The following is a 16,427-nucleotide window of genomic DNA, read 5'->3' as shown; positions in this document are numbered from 1 at the left end:
CTTCTTTCCCACACAGAGCGAAAACGACTCCCAATGGGTGGAAGAGTGGGCCAAACTCCATGTGGCACGAGTCCGAGACGTGGAACTCCTGACTGGGCTGAGCTTTTACCATGACCAGCTGGAAATAGACAAGACCTTGCAGATCAAGACTTCCATAAAGACATTCTAGAAACCAACCCCTGTGGACAGAGACAGTCATCTTTTTATAGTTGGGATATTTTTTTATTTTTAAAAAAAGGCTTTGCTGTACATTTGACATATCACCAGAAAACCGTGGTAAACCAAAATGGAGGTTGACCTGAAAGTGCAGCCAAAGACTAGTCCACACTGCCTCGTGTCCTATAGTGAGTGAATGGTGACAAGATATTGATGGGGTGAAAGAAGGGCTCAAGCGAACTCACACTGAGTGCAGCTCTGTTTCTATTTGTATAACAGTGAGCGATTTTAATAGCAGCATCACTCGAAGGAACCACAGCCACTTTTGGGCAGAATTTTTGACAGACATTTTTTTTAGTAAGGAATCTTGGCAGCATTTTCAACCTTATGTCAGTAATTTGTGTTTGAGGCCAGTCGGGTGCTGTGGATAGCCACAATTGGAATGCAGCGATCTTTAAAAAAAATTATAAAACGAATAAAGAACAAGACAACAGCAGGAGGGCAGCAGAGGCACACGCCTTTCTTGGGCTGCCGTTTTGCCCAGTGTTGTGAGAAGGCCTTGACATTTCAAAGTATTTGTTTGTTTTGTCTGTTTGTTTTTGTTGTGTATATTTATGGTTTGTTTGTTGAATGGTCGCCGGAGAGGTCTATTTTGTTTATTTTTGTGTTTTTATATTTTTTATTTTCATGTAATTGTGAACTTTTGTCAAGAATTTTAAGTAAACTATTTGCTAATGGCTACCACCTCCACACATGTTCTTTTGGGATGTTTGTACTGTTTGTACTGTTTGTGTGTGGCAATCATTTATTCAATGTATTCCATGACCACCATGTTCAGTGGAGTTCATTCTAGGACAAATTTGCTCTCAATCAAATGGCTTTATCATCAAGCCTTTTTATATAACGTGCATAGTTTAGTGTCAAGCCATTTAGTAGCAGGAGTGAATAATTGCCAGCATTGTAAGCTGGATTGAGAATGAGTCAATTATATCACAGAAACATGATCCATTACTGATAAATATGCCACATGGAACACTTCTCAGTGTGTGAAGATGAGGGCTGAGTTAGGCCACTTTTCTAGCAATGCAGTCATTGGCCGGGTTTCCCAAAATCGTTAAGAAGCTCTTAAGTCCTAAGAACTTCTTAGGAGCGTTCTTAGAACATTCTTACAACGCTCCTAAGAAGTTCTTAGCACTTAAGAGCTTTTTAACAATTTTGGGAAACCCGGCCATTGTCATTCCATGTGTTAGGCCTAGTGTGCCATTCTGTACTTAACTGCATGGGTGAAATGCCATTCTGTCTTAGCAATATGAAGACAACTTACTAGGTGCTATAATTATATTTATTTCATTGACTTAAGTAACTTAACTCTACACTCTTCACTTCATTTGTGTTCTGTATTTTCTACAAAGATAATTTAGACTTTAGGGAGCAGAACTATTTTCATGTCACAAAGCTCTACAGAGCAGACAGACCAGTCTACCAGTCAAGTCAAAACCCCCATCACATTATTGGCAATGCGAAGAAGTCTACACATCCAGCGTAAGCCTATGTGAGTCAGTCATTTTCCCTTCTGAATGTACAATAACTCAATTAGAGCCCACAAATCTGTAGTTTGGCATTTTCTTTATCATAGACTCATCACACCTGACATGCCCTTCTTGTCTGGTTTACGCAACAGGTCTTTGTATTCCGCCGCGGGATAGCATGTTTGTCCTGTCTGTAATTTCGTTTGGCCGGAGGCGATTAGGAAGGACGAGGTGTGGAGAATGAGTTAGAAAAGCTTGTATATTTCACGCAGACACCTGCTGTTCTGCTTGAATGGAAAACGGTGTTAGTCCCCAAGCCCCTGTCTGCTCACCAACTCGGTCGATAACAGTACTAGAAAGGAAGCCACATAAGACGCATTTCCTTTCTCATGCCCTGTCTGTTTAATTCGAGGACGCTAGTGGCCTTCACCAAGTTACTAGGTCAACAGAGTCGCTTAGGTAAGTCTCTGGCACAAGTCGAATGTCGCATAATGCTTTCGGTTTTCGTGAATGTGTGTGTGTGTGTGTGTGTGCGCGCGTGCGCGCGTGCACGTGTGCGTGTGTCAGTAGTAGACCCTTTTGATGTCGTGTCCAGCTGTGTTTTTATGGAGAATGAACATGAATGTGACTTTACTATTCTTGGTTAGGTTGAACTCAGTTGTACTGTAGGCTTCTCATCACTTGTTTGAAAGGGATATGTTTGACTACATATTAAATTTGTCCCAGGTGAGCCCACAACTCAACTGCCCCCCCCCCCCCCCCCTTTCCTGTTTTTATTTTTTGAAGGGACACTCACTATATGACTCACATAAACTGCATTTGTCATTAAATGTAAAAACAGGCTCATTGTTGCATGTGATCTTGTCAAATGTCACCCTTAGTAATAGGCTGTTCATTCATTTAAGTTTATACCAATGCAATACATAAATACTAGAAGCAGACATTAAACTGTCTATGGATGTACAGTGCTGTGTAGGCTTAAAGTTTGCAATAATATCATAGCCTGTACCCCTCTTCCGTTTAAACCCGATTGATTTCAATGGCCCTGAATGTGGGAATACCACAGCTTCAGACAAGGCTGTGCACGCAGTGTATTTTTGCACGCATTAGCCCACTGCAGACTCCGCAGGGTTAAAACCCACCAGCTCAGTTATGCAACTTTCTGAAATGATCGTGCGAGTTTTTGTGTCTGGGGGCGGGGTGGGGGGGGTGGTTTGGGGTTGGGGGGAGCATTTGAATATAGACCGCCTTCTGAGCCTTTACTGGAAGTTGTCTGTGGTAGGATGACCCGATGAAACTCTTCATGAGAATGTGGTCACCTCTAATTAAATGTCTGCGGTGTTCCCCAACGACGTGTCAGCATTACCTGTCTCCCTGTATGTGCGAGGCGAGTATGTGTGCATACATTTTCATATGTGATTGCTGTGTGTGTGTGTGTGTGTGTGTGTGTGTGTGTGTGTGTGTGTGTGTGTGTGTGTGTGTGTGTGTGTGTGTGTGTGTGTGTGTGTGTGTGTGTGTGTGTGTGTTTGTGTGTGTGTGTGTGTGTGTGTGTGTGTGTGTGTGTGTGTGCATGCATACAGTATGTGTGTGTGTGTGTGTGTGTGTGTGTGTGTGTGTGTGTGTGTGTGTGTGTGTGTGTGTGTGTGTGTGTGTGTGTGTGTGAGTGAGTGACAGTTGTGAGAGATAAGATCAGTTCTTCCTGTAAGATTTTACACAGTTTATTATGTGCAATCTGGTTACCCTCCTACTGTGGCAAAGCCCAGTCATTCTAGCTCATTTTAGCCTGGGTTTCCCCATCACAGTGACTGTAAGCAGTGCATATGCTCGCCGTGTAGAGGGATGAGTGCATGGCTTCAGAAATGGGTAAGATAATATCTGCCAAAGGTGCACCATGTCATCCCTCACTCATATCTCAGTATGACCACTGCTCTCTCTCTCTCTCTCTCTCTCTCTCTCTCTCTGTGTGTGTGCGTGCCGTGGGTAGTGGTAGTGGTAAAAAAGACTCATGTCACCACCACCAACTGTTTCTCTGTATGACCACACATTGTCCGAAACAGTTTGGGAAACTGTGACTTCAGGTAAAAAAGAGTCATCCGCCACAAATGCTCGCGCAGACCCTCTTGGCAATTTTAGCAAATCTGCGTGACAGGAAACCAATGGTGACATGTACTTCCTCTCTCAGAGCCCCCTATATAAACGCTCACGCTCGTCTCAGCTGTAACCAGACCAGCCGTCCTAGTCGAGAGGCCTCACGTCAGACACTGAGGTAAGTCTCTGGCGCATGTCGGATGTCACTTCTGAGGGTTTTCGGTTCCCATAAATGCTTTGGTGTGGCGGTGGCTGTGCCTGGCTTTCTTTTTGTGCAGCAGCCCTACAGCTTTTGTTTGTAGCCTTATGCAAACGTTTTCCTTTGTTGTTTAGATTAACACAGTTTTTATATTATTGTTTTAGGAGGCGATATGGTGGCATTGTTTCATGTTTTCAGACATACTGTATCTCGTAGGCCTACTAGTTTTTAATAGCTGACGCCAGTGCCGTTGGCATATTAACAGAACACAAATACTTTGCTCTGTTTTGTCAAGACCTGTTACAGATCAGTTGAATGCACTTTAGTCTAATAGGCTGCGAGTCAAGTTCACATTTTTCAATATCGCAGCACTTACTACACATGCTGTTTAGGCTACTTATTAACTGGACTTTTACATTGTGACGGTCACAGTCATTAACTACTGTGAGGACAGGGTCATTAAGTTCTATACTACAATGTCACCTTTAGTAATAACTTGAACACTACCAATGGACTTACATAAATAAACATGCAATAAAATAACCACTTTCTAGTACAGACACAGATTGTGAAATCACCTATAAAGGCACACTGTAAACAGCTGGTATTTAGATTTAGTGATGAGTAAATCTAACGCCCAAGTACCAGTTATCACCATTGATATTTTGATGATAATGTCCAATTATTCTAACAACAGACCACGATGCAGGTTGCCACTTTAGTGCTTTCCCTGGCGTTTAGACTATATTTTATTTCACACCACGTTAGATTTAAGAAGTACTGATTTCCAAACTCAAACATATCAGAAAGTCAATAAATCTATGCATAAGGTTGCTATAGTGAAGTTAATTCTAAGGTATATGTCTTCTATGTGTCTATCAAGTTTAAAAAAAAGGCTTTACATTTTGCATAACCGGGTGCATGCAACTTTGGGGTTTTGCAAACCTTGCATCTACCATCTTCTTTGCACTGCACATAGTGGTTCATTGTAAATGCAACACTGTGTCTGTGTGTATGTACTGTATGTGTGTCTGTGGGCATGTGTGTGTGTTTGAGAGAGAGAGAGAGAGAGAGAGAGAGAGAGAGAGAAAGGGATAGAGAGGGAGAGAAAGCGAGGGATGTTTGGGTATATGTGGTTACTGTACGGTGCAGTACCTTTAGCAAACATGACTCAGACAAAAGATGCATACACAATAGGTACAGCATTATGAAGCAGTCATGACACAGCAATTAATGCAGCTTAATTGACTTCAATGTGCCTCTATTATAGCAATTCCTTTCCTGAGTGGTCCCGTGGAGATTTTGCCTACGCACAACAATGCTCGAAAAAGACTCATGAAAATTTCACACAGGCATACTTCAGACTCTTGGGGCACACAAGGAAGTCTTTACTCAGACATGAACATCTTCAGTCAACCATGTGCCAACTGACACACATTTTCAGTGTGTCTTTCTTTGACCAAAGCCCTAGCATCAAATGTTTTACAGTAGGTTTTATTCTAAATAGCATGCAACCTGCTGCCATTTCTGAACGCAGTTTCCCAGCAAGATCACTTAGACTGACAGACAGACAGACTGGCTGACAAAGCCTGAAGAACACTGACATGCAACTAACTCTGTCAGGGTAGCTGTGCGAACCCATTAGGGTGAGTAACTCCTCATTATTTGGGGACACGAAGGCAAATCATCTCTGTTCGGCCGTCCTCTTTTCCTCTAGAGCTTTTAACTCCATTCTTCACCCCAATCCCTCTGGGACGTCTGCCTGAAGCAGAATTGCTGAGATAACACTCTCTGGTCCTGTGAAGATTCATGACATGACACATCACAGTCACACAACAACAATGCATATGCAGTGTCCTTAAGCCATGGTCAATAGATGCGCAGTCACTATAGATGGACTGATTGAATTTGGCACTAATAAGGCTTTTACGGGTTGCTTTTTGCTCCTGGCTTGGCAGGATAATGCCACTGGTCCTTTATCTCCCAGTGCAAGGAGCAACTGAATTACGACTGATATGAGTGTCCCCATCGCTCAGTCTTCCAGTTAGAGGAACAGGATAGAAAAAAGCACTGGAAAAGGCAAAGGCATCAATAATTTAGGGCTTGGCATTTACTGTGTGTGTGTGTGTGTGTGTGTGTGTGTGTGTGTGTGTGTGTGTGTGTTTGTTTGGATGTTCATGTGGGGTTGACTCTGTGTGTGTGTGTGTGTGTGTGTATGACTCTGTGAATCTGTGTGTGCTGATGCACTGTGCCCCACAGGCTGTGGTTTCTTTGTAGTGAAGGCAGCGGTTTGAGTGAATAAGATGTCGGATTTATTGTATCAAAGGATTTCTTTTATTGATCCTCCCCTCTCCGACCTCCTGTGCACAAAGCAATTCTCTGCAGACTGATGACAGCCATTTGGAGACAGAATGTACAAGTCTTTGTTCTTTGTTTTTAGGATCTTTAAGGCAAACACATCTCTTTGGATTGCCAGCTCATTGGGAGAAGAGAGGCATACAGCTCTACCTTAACAGACAGCAAGACAAGAGGATTATTCAGTGATTCTGCTGAGGCACGGTTCATTGGTTAGGGCTCCACATGGTCCGATGGGTCAGAACACTGTGATCAAGACATTCAGGACCTTTTTTTGTCATCCGTGACGTGCTCCTCACATCACCAGGAGGTCACGTTCGACGACACTGTTCTGATAAAACTGCACACGTAAGACGCAACTCGTCTTTTGATCGAATCTTTTCTAGAGAACAGTCGGACATCTTATCTTGGAGCTCTCAGTTTTCGTGAGAAAGCTTTTGATACAAAGACCCTTTGGAAAGGACTACGAAAAGAAAGACAGCCCATCTCAGTGGTGTACGTATTTGGATTTGTGGATATGTTCTAGAGACTTAACTTCGAATAAAAAGTGAAAATCCCCAAAGTGTTCCAGCATCATGGATCTCAGTCTACTCCAAGCTGTGGAGAGAGAGAAAGTTCTGGAAGTTCTCCAGCGAGATAAAGTCCTGCGCTGTCTGGATGAGGATAGAATAAGGTATGTCATACTTGAAATGATTCCTGTCCACATATTTGTGGAGGGACAATAAGCTTTGTGCTTGTCAGAACCATAAAAATAACAAAAATATTTAGTTTACCAGGTCTAATTATAACTCATGCTAATGTGTTAAAGCTTAATTGGTTAATTGGAGTTATTGAAGTTGTGCCTCTAGAAATGACTGTACAGGTAGTCTGTAACTGTAAGTATTATTCAAGTATGTATCAGTATATCTTCTGTTTTCTGTTTTACTAATCTTTACATGTCCTAAAAGATATGTGTTCTTCTATTAGTTTGCAAATCTCAGTACTCTTAGTGTAATTGACTGAGATGTGTTGACTGAACTTGCGTTTCCCTTCTCGTCAGGCGACTGAAGCTGGAGCTCCAGGAGTTGCGGCGGCGTGGGGCCAAGAGTTTCTCCCGGCAGTACAGCGAGCGGACGTGCGCACGCTGCCAGCGGCCCCTCGGAAAGCTCTGGAATTGCGGTGCCGTGTGTCGAGGCTGCAGCCACCGCATCTGCAGCAAGTGCCGGGTGTGCAGGAGCCCCCACGATTGGAAGTGTACTGTCTGTCATGCCCACAGGTATGACCAGGGGCTGCTCACTTCAGTTTGGCTTAGAAACTACCGATAACTACCAATTAGGGTGCTAAGCACGGGATTCTTGTACCATACCATTAGATTATAATGATAAACAGACTCTTACATTGAGGCCACACCGGCCATGTAACTGAAGGGTTGCATTCGCGTAGCTTCTGTTGCAACAAATAGCTTCCACTATTACTGTATCAATGGAACTGGCTACACTGATAGTGGTGTGTGTGTTCTAAAACAGACTAATAGAGTAGACTAGTGTCCTTAAACTGTGCGAACAGTGTACTTCAGTTGCGGACCCAGTGCAGCCTCCATGTTATGATTAGATTGACTGATTCAGTTAGATTGATCACAATCTCATTCTTTAGCAACAACAGGGTTCGGCAGCGGCACACAGCCCCTTTACGGTGTGATCTGTAGAACAGAGCCAGCCGAATGGAGATGTCCAGTAAACCCATGTCTTTTTCTTTCTTTCAGGCAAGTGAAGATCAAATCTGGTGACTGGTTCATGGAGGAGCGAGCGAGGAAATTTCCCAGGGAAGCAGGTGCGCATGCTTGCTAGTTTGGCGTAGTCGGCAGGGTCCGTGCTACTGTACGCTGACCTTTTCCATTCAGCTGAGTCGTTGCACCAGCATCATGTATTGTTTCTCACTCAGCTGCGAAGAAACACCACAATCTCCGACTCAACCGCGCACTAAAGAGACAGGAAAGGGTTAAGTTCAGTAAAGTAGGGCTGAGTCACATTTGACTTGTGGTTTCCATTTACAGCACGCTTTTCTTCATAGTAATTTATAGCTAGAGGTGAGAGTAAGTCATTTCTGTAGCTGTTTGAGAGGGATCCAAAGGAACAGATGACTTTAACACCCTATGAGACTGCAGTCTTCAGTAGATGAAGGCCCATGTTTGCCCTCACCTCTTTCTCATTACTTGGAATGTGAACCTATAAGACTAAACTCAGTCATGGCTTGGTGTTGTTTTATGAGGGGAAAACATTGTTCTGAATAATGTATAATTTCCTCTGCTTTGCTGAGACATATCCCAGAAGAATAGCGCAGGAATATTTGATCAACCCGTGTGACATTTTTGCTTGAACCTACAGCCCTCATTCCTTTTCGCTTCTTTGTCTGGCCCTTCACAGATGAACGTGAGAGCATCGGAGAAATACTACTTAGATCCTACCAAAGGCTAAGGTATTCACACACTGACGAAGAAAATCAAGTATTTCCTTTGAAATATGTCTATCTCTATGATTTGATTTCACTCCATAACATTCAACTAATGCTGACACTTGTGCCTTTGTTTCAGTAATATTTCAATTGTTCCACCAACCCCTCCACCGATGCAGAATGTGTCCTCACCACCGTTCAGCAGATTACCGGTAAAATGAAACGTCTGATGCAAACAATCAATGCAGTTCAGTCACTAAAGGACTAAAGCACATCAACTTATGACTGTTATTATTGTGTTACTATTTCAGGACTGGACAAACTCTAAAGGAAGCCCAAAACCATTCACGAAATCCATGGAAAATCTCATGATGTCATTCACCACCCACATCAAAAGTAAGCACCCACATTAGCGAAAATTTTCACACTTAGTTATACTATCTGAAACATGTTTCTCTTTATCTAGCTCATGTGTATTTGAAGTGAACAACCAAATGTTACTATTTGACTGAAATTAAGTTGATGATATTTTGCTGCACAAAAAAGAGGAAAAAGAGAAGTATAATTTCTTGTTATAGGTATAGTGGTTAACCATAACCAGTCACAGTAATAGACATGTATTTATTATGTTTGTGAAAAATGGAATAGACCAAAGTGCTACCCACTGTCACACACATGCAAACACAAACACACAAACACACAAACACACACACACACACACACACACACACACACACACACACACACACACACACACACACACACACACACACACACAGACACACAGACAGACAGACAGACAGACAGACAGACAGACAGACACACACACACACACACACACACACACACACACACACACACACACACACACACTCTCAGTTGGTACTTTTAGTTTTTTTCCCATAACTCTGTTCTGTTCTTACAAAATGAACAGAGTACCACTTTGTTACACAATGGCAATTGATTTGCGTTTTATGGTGAAATAGACCTCATATGAGGACATCACTTTTCTCAACAATTGCTTGAATGTACAGAGGTTCAATTACTGTAAACCAAGATAATAAGAGAAATAAAAAACATGCATTGAAATGTAGACCCCGGGGCCGAGTCTCAGGAAGTAAAGCATTATGGACAAGAGAATATGTGGGTGTGTGAACAGAACTGAAAGAGGAAGCCTGAGATTGTATCACAACATCCATATTGATAGTTTCACAAGATATTACCAATGAGTTACCAACATGTGGCCTTCCTGTGTTTCAACTTGAACTCAAGCCACACACATTCACTTGTTGGTTCTCTGTATCTCTGTGTCTTTAGGGGCAGCCGTGGTGTACTGGTTAGCGCATCGGGCTTGTAACCGGAGGGTTGCCGGTTCGATCCCCGACCAGTCCACCATGGCTGAAGTGCCCTTGAGCAAGGCACCTAACCCCTCACTGCTCCCCGAGCGCCGCTGGTTGGGCAGGCAGCTCACTGCTCTGGGTTGTGTGATTCACCTCACTGTGTGTTCACTGTGTGCTGTGTGTTCACTAATTCAGTTAAATTGGGTTAAATGCAGAGAACTGAATTTCCCTCACGGGATCAAAAAAGTATATATTCTATTCTATTATTCTATTCTATTCTTGAGTTGTGGCTATACTGTTAGTAGTAAAATGGTGTGTAGTGCTAGTTGGTTGACAGTTTGTTTATCTTAATTATGACATGCTTACACCTCAATGCAGAAATCTCCAAGTCTCAAGAGGATGTTAGGGCAGAGCCAGCCCTACTTACTGTTGAATATGACCGAAGAAACAGCTCAGACCGGAAGAGCCAATCAGATACTGCCATCAATAAATCTGCCAGCGTAAGAGCCAATCACAGAAGGCCATGTGATAATAAATCATATAATACACTTACAAGGCTAGTACTAAAATATTTGTTTGTTTGTTTGTTTGTTGTCCCTGCAGCTAACCAAAGGAGTGAGCCTGTCCAACCTTTTTAGTAGAAGTAAGGAGCCAGAGAGGAGAAGATCTTCTTCACCTCTCTGTACTGATGAGGATTCGTCACAGAGTTCAGGCTACTCTGGAGAGAAGAGGGTATGTGTGTGTGTGTGTGTGTGTGTGTGTGTGCGTGTGTGTGTGTGTGTGTGTGTGTGTGTGCGTGCGTGCGTGCATGCTAGTGTGTGCATTTGTGTGAGTGTTGCTGTGCATGCGTTTTTGTGTGTATTTCTGTAGGTGCAGAATGGGTGTGTGTGCAAGCCAAGCTACAGTATGTTTGGCTCCACCTACAGTATGTTCAAATGCTAATCAGTAATAATGCTCACATCACATGTGGTTGTGCCGCTTGCATGAATCGTTCAGTGTTATTTATGCATCCACTATGGGTGGGATGGAATGTGGTTTTAAGGCATCACATCGCACACTAAGGCTTGAAGTTAAGGACAGCACACAAACAGAGAGTAGCACCAGCGGAAGAGACTTTATCAGTAAATCATCCTGTTTGACATGGACCGTGCCTTGCAAAATACATCTGTGTTGCTCTACATTGACTCTGATTGATAGATTAAAATGTGTATGTGCGTATGCGTGTGTGTGTGTGTGTGTGTATGTGTGTGTGTGTGTGTGTGTGTGTGTGTGTGTGTAATGTGGCTATGCCCTGGATGCTGGGCTGAGAACGAGTGAAATCCGAATTCAGTTTGTTCATAAGAGCTTTTTATGTTGAATATGGGCCACTTGGATAACAGGCTGCTAACTAAATATAGCTTGTGTGTGTGTGTGTGTGTGTGTGTGTGTGTTTGTGTGCGTGTGCCTGTGTGTGTGTGTGCGTGCGTGCGTGTCTGCGTTTCTGATTTAATGTGTTTCTGTGTTGAAGCAGTTACCATATACGTGTATTGACCTCGTTGTTGTTGTTGTTGTTGTCGTTGACAGGGCAGCATCAGTAGCACCGGTACAGACTGCGGTCTGGTAGAGAGCTCCAGCGTGACAGGGGAGTTGGAGTTGGCTCTGGCCTACAGCTTCGGCTCCTCCTGTCTAGAGGTGGTGGTGGGAGCCTGCCGGAACCTCACACCTGGGGAGGCCAAGAAGAGGAAGTGCCACCCGTCAGTACAGATAACATCGTATTTAATACATTTCTCTGGAACTGAAGGGAACTAGGGGGATTGTGACGTCTTGATGTCTAAGTAGACTAGTTCTGGGAATGCATTTAACAACTGCATCATGAATGACGTAAAGACAGAAAAGGTTGCACTAGAGGTTTACTACTGTATGAGTGACTATAAAGATGATAAGAATGATCTCCTTCCTCTTTATATGCTCATGTGTGCATGTGTCTCCCTCCTCTCTCAGCTATGTCAAGGTCTACCTGCTGCCCGACAAGTCACAGAGCACTAAGATGAAGACGGCGGTCATAAAGAACACAACAGAGCCCGTCTTCCAGGAGACCTTACAGGTGAGAGTACTGACCAGCTCGCAGATTTGATGACGTGATTGTGTTGGATTGGACAGCTGATGCCTGAGAAAGACAAGGGGGCAAGGAGGAGTGTATGTCACAATTGTAGACCTCTGAAGTTCGCCTACAAAAAGGACCCAAAGCTGCCATCTTTGCCCAAATAAGGAGATCCGGGTGTTAATTGAAGCTACTGTATGGCAAGATGCATTGCAAGTTAGCTCTTGGATAGCAGTCATAATGTAGCCTAATGAATATCACAGTGCCCAGTCGAAGGCAAGAGGACAGAAGTGTGTTGAGCAAAACGTCTGTATTTCAGACTTCTTCGTCCCCGCGAGAGTTTTACAGGTGTGATAGTTTGAAATCCCCATTATTTTTATTTATTGTTATTTAGTTATTTTCCCATAAGAATGAAAAATTACCAAGACTAATAACAACCTGAAATTACTTCAATTCATGATTCAATTCAATTTTGGGGAGTTTCCAGGTTTCATTCTAAGCTGCGGCACACTAATCATGCTTTTCAAGATAGCCTACTTCCTATGTGATGTTATCTCTATTAGGTTAACACAAACCACCAGCAATATATGGCATCCGCTAGCCTACAACAACATCCTGCAACAATTAGGACATTGCTTTTTCATTTCTTTGTCGACAATTATACTTCATCTTTGCTGTTATATCCTTACTAGTGTTCAGCGTTCACACTGTCTGTTCACATAGTTGATTTCGTTGCAATCAGTCACTCTCAACAGAGAAGCCATAGATTAGCTTCCATTATCCCATTTATGATGGACTCTGTCTTTGTTTAAGCATATTATTTCGTTTGTTGATAACGAGGACATGCTTTGTCAAATGCATCTCAAAGCTCATTAGAAATATGAGCTTGTTGTAATATTTGTTTATGAGATTGATTGAACTGCATGATTAATTAGCATTAGGCTATCATTCACGAATAGTCCTGAAGGGCTGTGTCGAGACGGGAGGGGTGGGGGGAAGGGGTGGGTGCTTGATCTGCATGTGCTGTTTTTCATCCCTTTGGTCTGACGTGCCGCTGTGCTCCTCTCCTGTCCACTCCACAGTGTTCCATCGCTCGAGAGCTGCTGGCCTCGCGCACGCTGCAGGCCTCAGTGTGGCATGCGGAGACCCTCAGGCGCAAGGTCTTCCTGGGAGAGGTTCTCATTCCCCTGGACAGGTGGCGGTTTGAAGACCCTGGTACACAAGGGCTCATGTGGTATCCTCTCTGTCCCAAGGTACAGCATTCAAGTCTCTGCTTCAAAAGCCAAATTAACTACAGTGCCAAGGAAATGAACTCGGGAGTCAAACAGCTGCAGTAGTAAATAAATTAAATAATGGGCTTAATCGTCACATTTTCAGAAAACAAGTTCATGTTATTTGTTGCAAATCTCAGGCTCTCTAGGGATGAAAACGTTTCTGGACTAACTGGGGTTTTTCATGTCTTTAGACTGAGCGGCCAGTAGGGGGCAATACGGAACAAGTTATTGGGGAGCTGATCCTCAGAGTCAAGTTCTCATCTCTCACCCAGATCTGCAAGATGAACAGCACTGGTGAGGCAAACACACACACACACACACACACCACTGAAACTAGCACAAAAGTCATCTACTACTCTATCAAACCACTGGGACCACCACTACTTTGACGGTCAACCCCACCCCCAAAATATATATCTCAACACAGAGTGTGAACATCTGTGGTGAATCTCTCAGAAGATCAAAGGCTATCAAAAGTGTACTTTGATAGATTCTTTTAAATTATTTAGATCATTAAAGACCAGTGGTGTGTCTTGACTATTGAGATGTACTTGCTTTAGACAGCACAAGTGTTAAAAACCCGGCTATTGCATCAGATATCCTCACACCAGCCTTTTCTTTGAAAGCAGTGACATTTAGCTTGCGAGCCCTGACAAATGATATCATTTCCTGTGTCTGTTTGCAGGCATTGGCCCTTTTGAAGTTGGCCAGCTCACTGTTCTCATCATTGGTGTTCAGAATCTGTCCAGTTCAAAACCTTCGTCCTTATTTATCAAGGGGTGAGTGACAATCCTGGATTGTTTGCATGTGTGGGTGTGTATGTGTGCTCACATACAGTATTAAGTGCACACACATACAGTATCTACTTGCTATAGTGAACACTTCTACCATTATATTGCACCTTATCACCAAACAGACTTAACAACAGTGAATATGTGTGTGTGTGTGTGTGTGTGTGTGTGTGTGTGTGTGTGTGTCTGTGTGTGTGTGCGTGTATGTGTATGTGTGTGTGTGTGTGTGTGTGTGTGTGTGTGTGTGCGTCTGTGTGTGTGTGTGTGTGTGTGTGCGCGTGCGTGCGTGTGTGTCTGTCTGTGTCTGTGTGTGTCTGTGTCTGTGTGCGTGTCTGTGTGTGTGTGTGTGTCTGTGTTTGTGTCTGTGTCTGTGTCTGTGTCTGTGTCTGTGTGTGTGTCTCTGTGTGTGTGTGTGTTTGTGTGTGTGTGTGTGTGTCTGTGTGTGTGTAGGTGTCTGGCCCTGCCCGGGCAGCGTGAGCTGGTGCAGAGGACGCCGGTGGTCAAGCGCGGGCCGAGCCTGGAGTGGGCGCAGCAGCTGCTCTTCAGCCGGGTCACGGCCCACGAGCTGCACGCCGCCTCGCTGGCGCTGGGCCTCTGGGAGCACGCGCCCTTCAGCGTCACCCACCGCCTACTGGGCACCGCCACGCTACACGCCGGGGAAGGTATGCACCGTTTCAGTTGCTTGAGTAACGGTGCTCTCATAGGGTGCCACCACTGATCTATAAAGAATACCTGGATAGTGCATCTACGTCATAAATCTGAAGCCTCAGCGTGGCGGCCATTATGGGACCACTTGCCAGTAGAATGCATAGACAGTAAAAGGCAGTAAAAGAATGTTGCCGTTCTGCAACAATGGAATTGGAACACCACACCGCCATGTTGGGACCAGTTCCATTGGCTTCATTGTTGATGGGGCAGCAACATTGAGATAGTCTATCCAGGTATTCTTTATAGATCAGTGGGTGCCACTCATTTGGTCTTTTATACATCCTCCCTTCCTTCCTCGGTCCTCGTCCTCACTGATCTACATAAAGAATGATGGGGTGGCAACAATGAGATAGTCTATCCAGTGTTAGTTATAGATCAGTGGGAACGAGCGTGGAGGAACGAGTGCGGAGGACTGAGCATCGAGGATCGAGGAGAGATGTTGAGAGGCACCCATTGTGCACTGGACCACTGGTCAGTGTGAACAGACAGACCAGACTTATTTAGAAAGAGGAAGGGTCGGGTGGAGAAGAGGAAGAGGGAGTATGGAGAGAGAGAGAGAGAGAGGTGGCGGTGAAAAAGTTAGGGATAGAGAGAGAGAGATGGCGATGAAAAAGTTAGGGGAGAGAGAGGGAGGGAGAGAGAGGTGGCGGTGAAAAAGTTAGGGATGAAAAGGTAAAGGAGTGTGTGAGAATGAGAGTGAGAGTATCTGTGAGACTAAAGTGATCTGTCTGTGACAGACCTGGTTTTGTCCTCCCCAGAAACAATGATGTCATTAACCTGTCATTTATTTCTCCCTCTCTCTCTCTCTCTCTCAACATCTGCTAAAGGGTTGTCGTGGCAACCTTTACAACAGACACCGAATGTGTGGCACAGCGTCAGCCTACCACTGCGCGCCAATCTAAACAACAGGAAACCATGACAACCTACAGTAGCTCGGAAACCAGAAATGAGAGAGCGAGAGGTTTCTCTCCGTCTCTCTGTGCTGTGTATCTTCACCCTGTGCTTCAGCATAATGTTACTTGTGCACAAAGTATTGTCTAATGGCCCCCTCTCATGCGCACACACACATTCTGCACATTATTTATGAATCAACATTTTTACAGATTCTCATTATATATGGATCATGAATAAACTGTGCTAAAAAAGCTACACAATTATGAATATGAAAATGAATTGAACAAAGATGATTTCATATGTTTGTATATGCCAGGATTACACAATTGAACATTGTCAATGGTTGCTGTAGAAAATATATACTGTATATATATTGAATATATTGAACAATTAAATAGACATGACTGTTCCATTATCAGCACATGTATAGTGGACACCTGTAGCATGCATGAGCCTGTTTAGGGTCATATTTGGTTATGTATTCTTATTTATTTCTTAACTTATGGACTTGTTTTTATATGTAGCAATGAAATATACAAATAAATACAGATTTGTTTTTTAAACAAAGGCCCTTGAGAATTGA

At 43.6% G+C, this 16,427-nt stretch overlaps 2 protein-coding genes across 2 annotated transcripts in view; both read left to right on the top strand.

Moving 5' to 3' along the window:
• Positions 1–906, top strand: part of enpp1 (ectonucleotide pyrophosphatase/phosphodiesterase 1) — a 42,167-nt gene extending 41,261 nt beyond the window's left edge. The window contains exon 25 of the mRNA XM_062550976.1: positions 17–906. Coding sequence (XP_062406960.1) covers positions 17–169 — 153 coding nt within the window. The 3' untranslated portion in view covers positions 170–906. The remainder of the gene's footprint in view (positions 1–16) is intronic.
• Positions 907–3,698: 2,792 nt separating this feature from the next.
• On the top strand, positions 3,699–16,401 carry sytl3 (synaptotagmin-like 3). The gene is made up of 16 exons (XM_062551601.1): positions 3,699–3,951; positions 6,413–7,000; positions 7,367–7,582; positions 8,069–8,136; positions 8,730–8,781; positions 8,897–8,969; positions 9,069–9,153; positions 10,476–10,597; positions 10,701–10,829; positions 11,661–11,830; positions 12,078–12,180; positions 13,260–13,430; positions 13,643–13,745; positions 14,137–14,230; positions 14,693–14,904; positions 15,778–16,401. Exons 2-16 carry the CDS (start codon positions 6,903–6,905, stop codon positions 15,867–15,869), a joined length of 1,788 nt encoding a protein of 595 aa, XP_062407585.1. The 5' UTR covers positions 3,699–3,951; positions 6,413–6,902; the 3' UTR covers positions 15,870–16,401.
• The last annotated feature ends 26 nt before the right edge of the window (positions 16,402–16,427 follow it).

This window comes from Sardina pilchardus, chromosome 12 (genome assembly GCF_963854185.1).
Source record: "Sardina pilchardus chromosome 12, fSarPil1.1, whole genome shotgun sequence".
Lineage (NCBI taxonomy): Eukaryota > Metazoa > Chordata > Actinopteri > Clupeiformes > Clupeidae > Sardina > Sardina pilchardus.
Note: the sequence above shows the minus strand (reverse complement) of the source record. Positions and strands in the feature narration are given on the sequence as shown.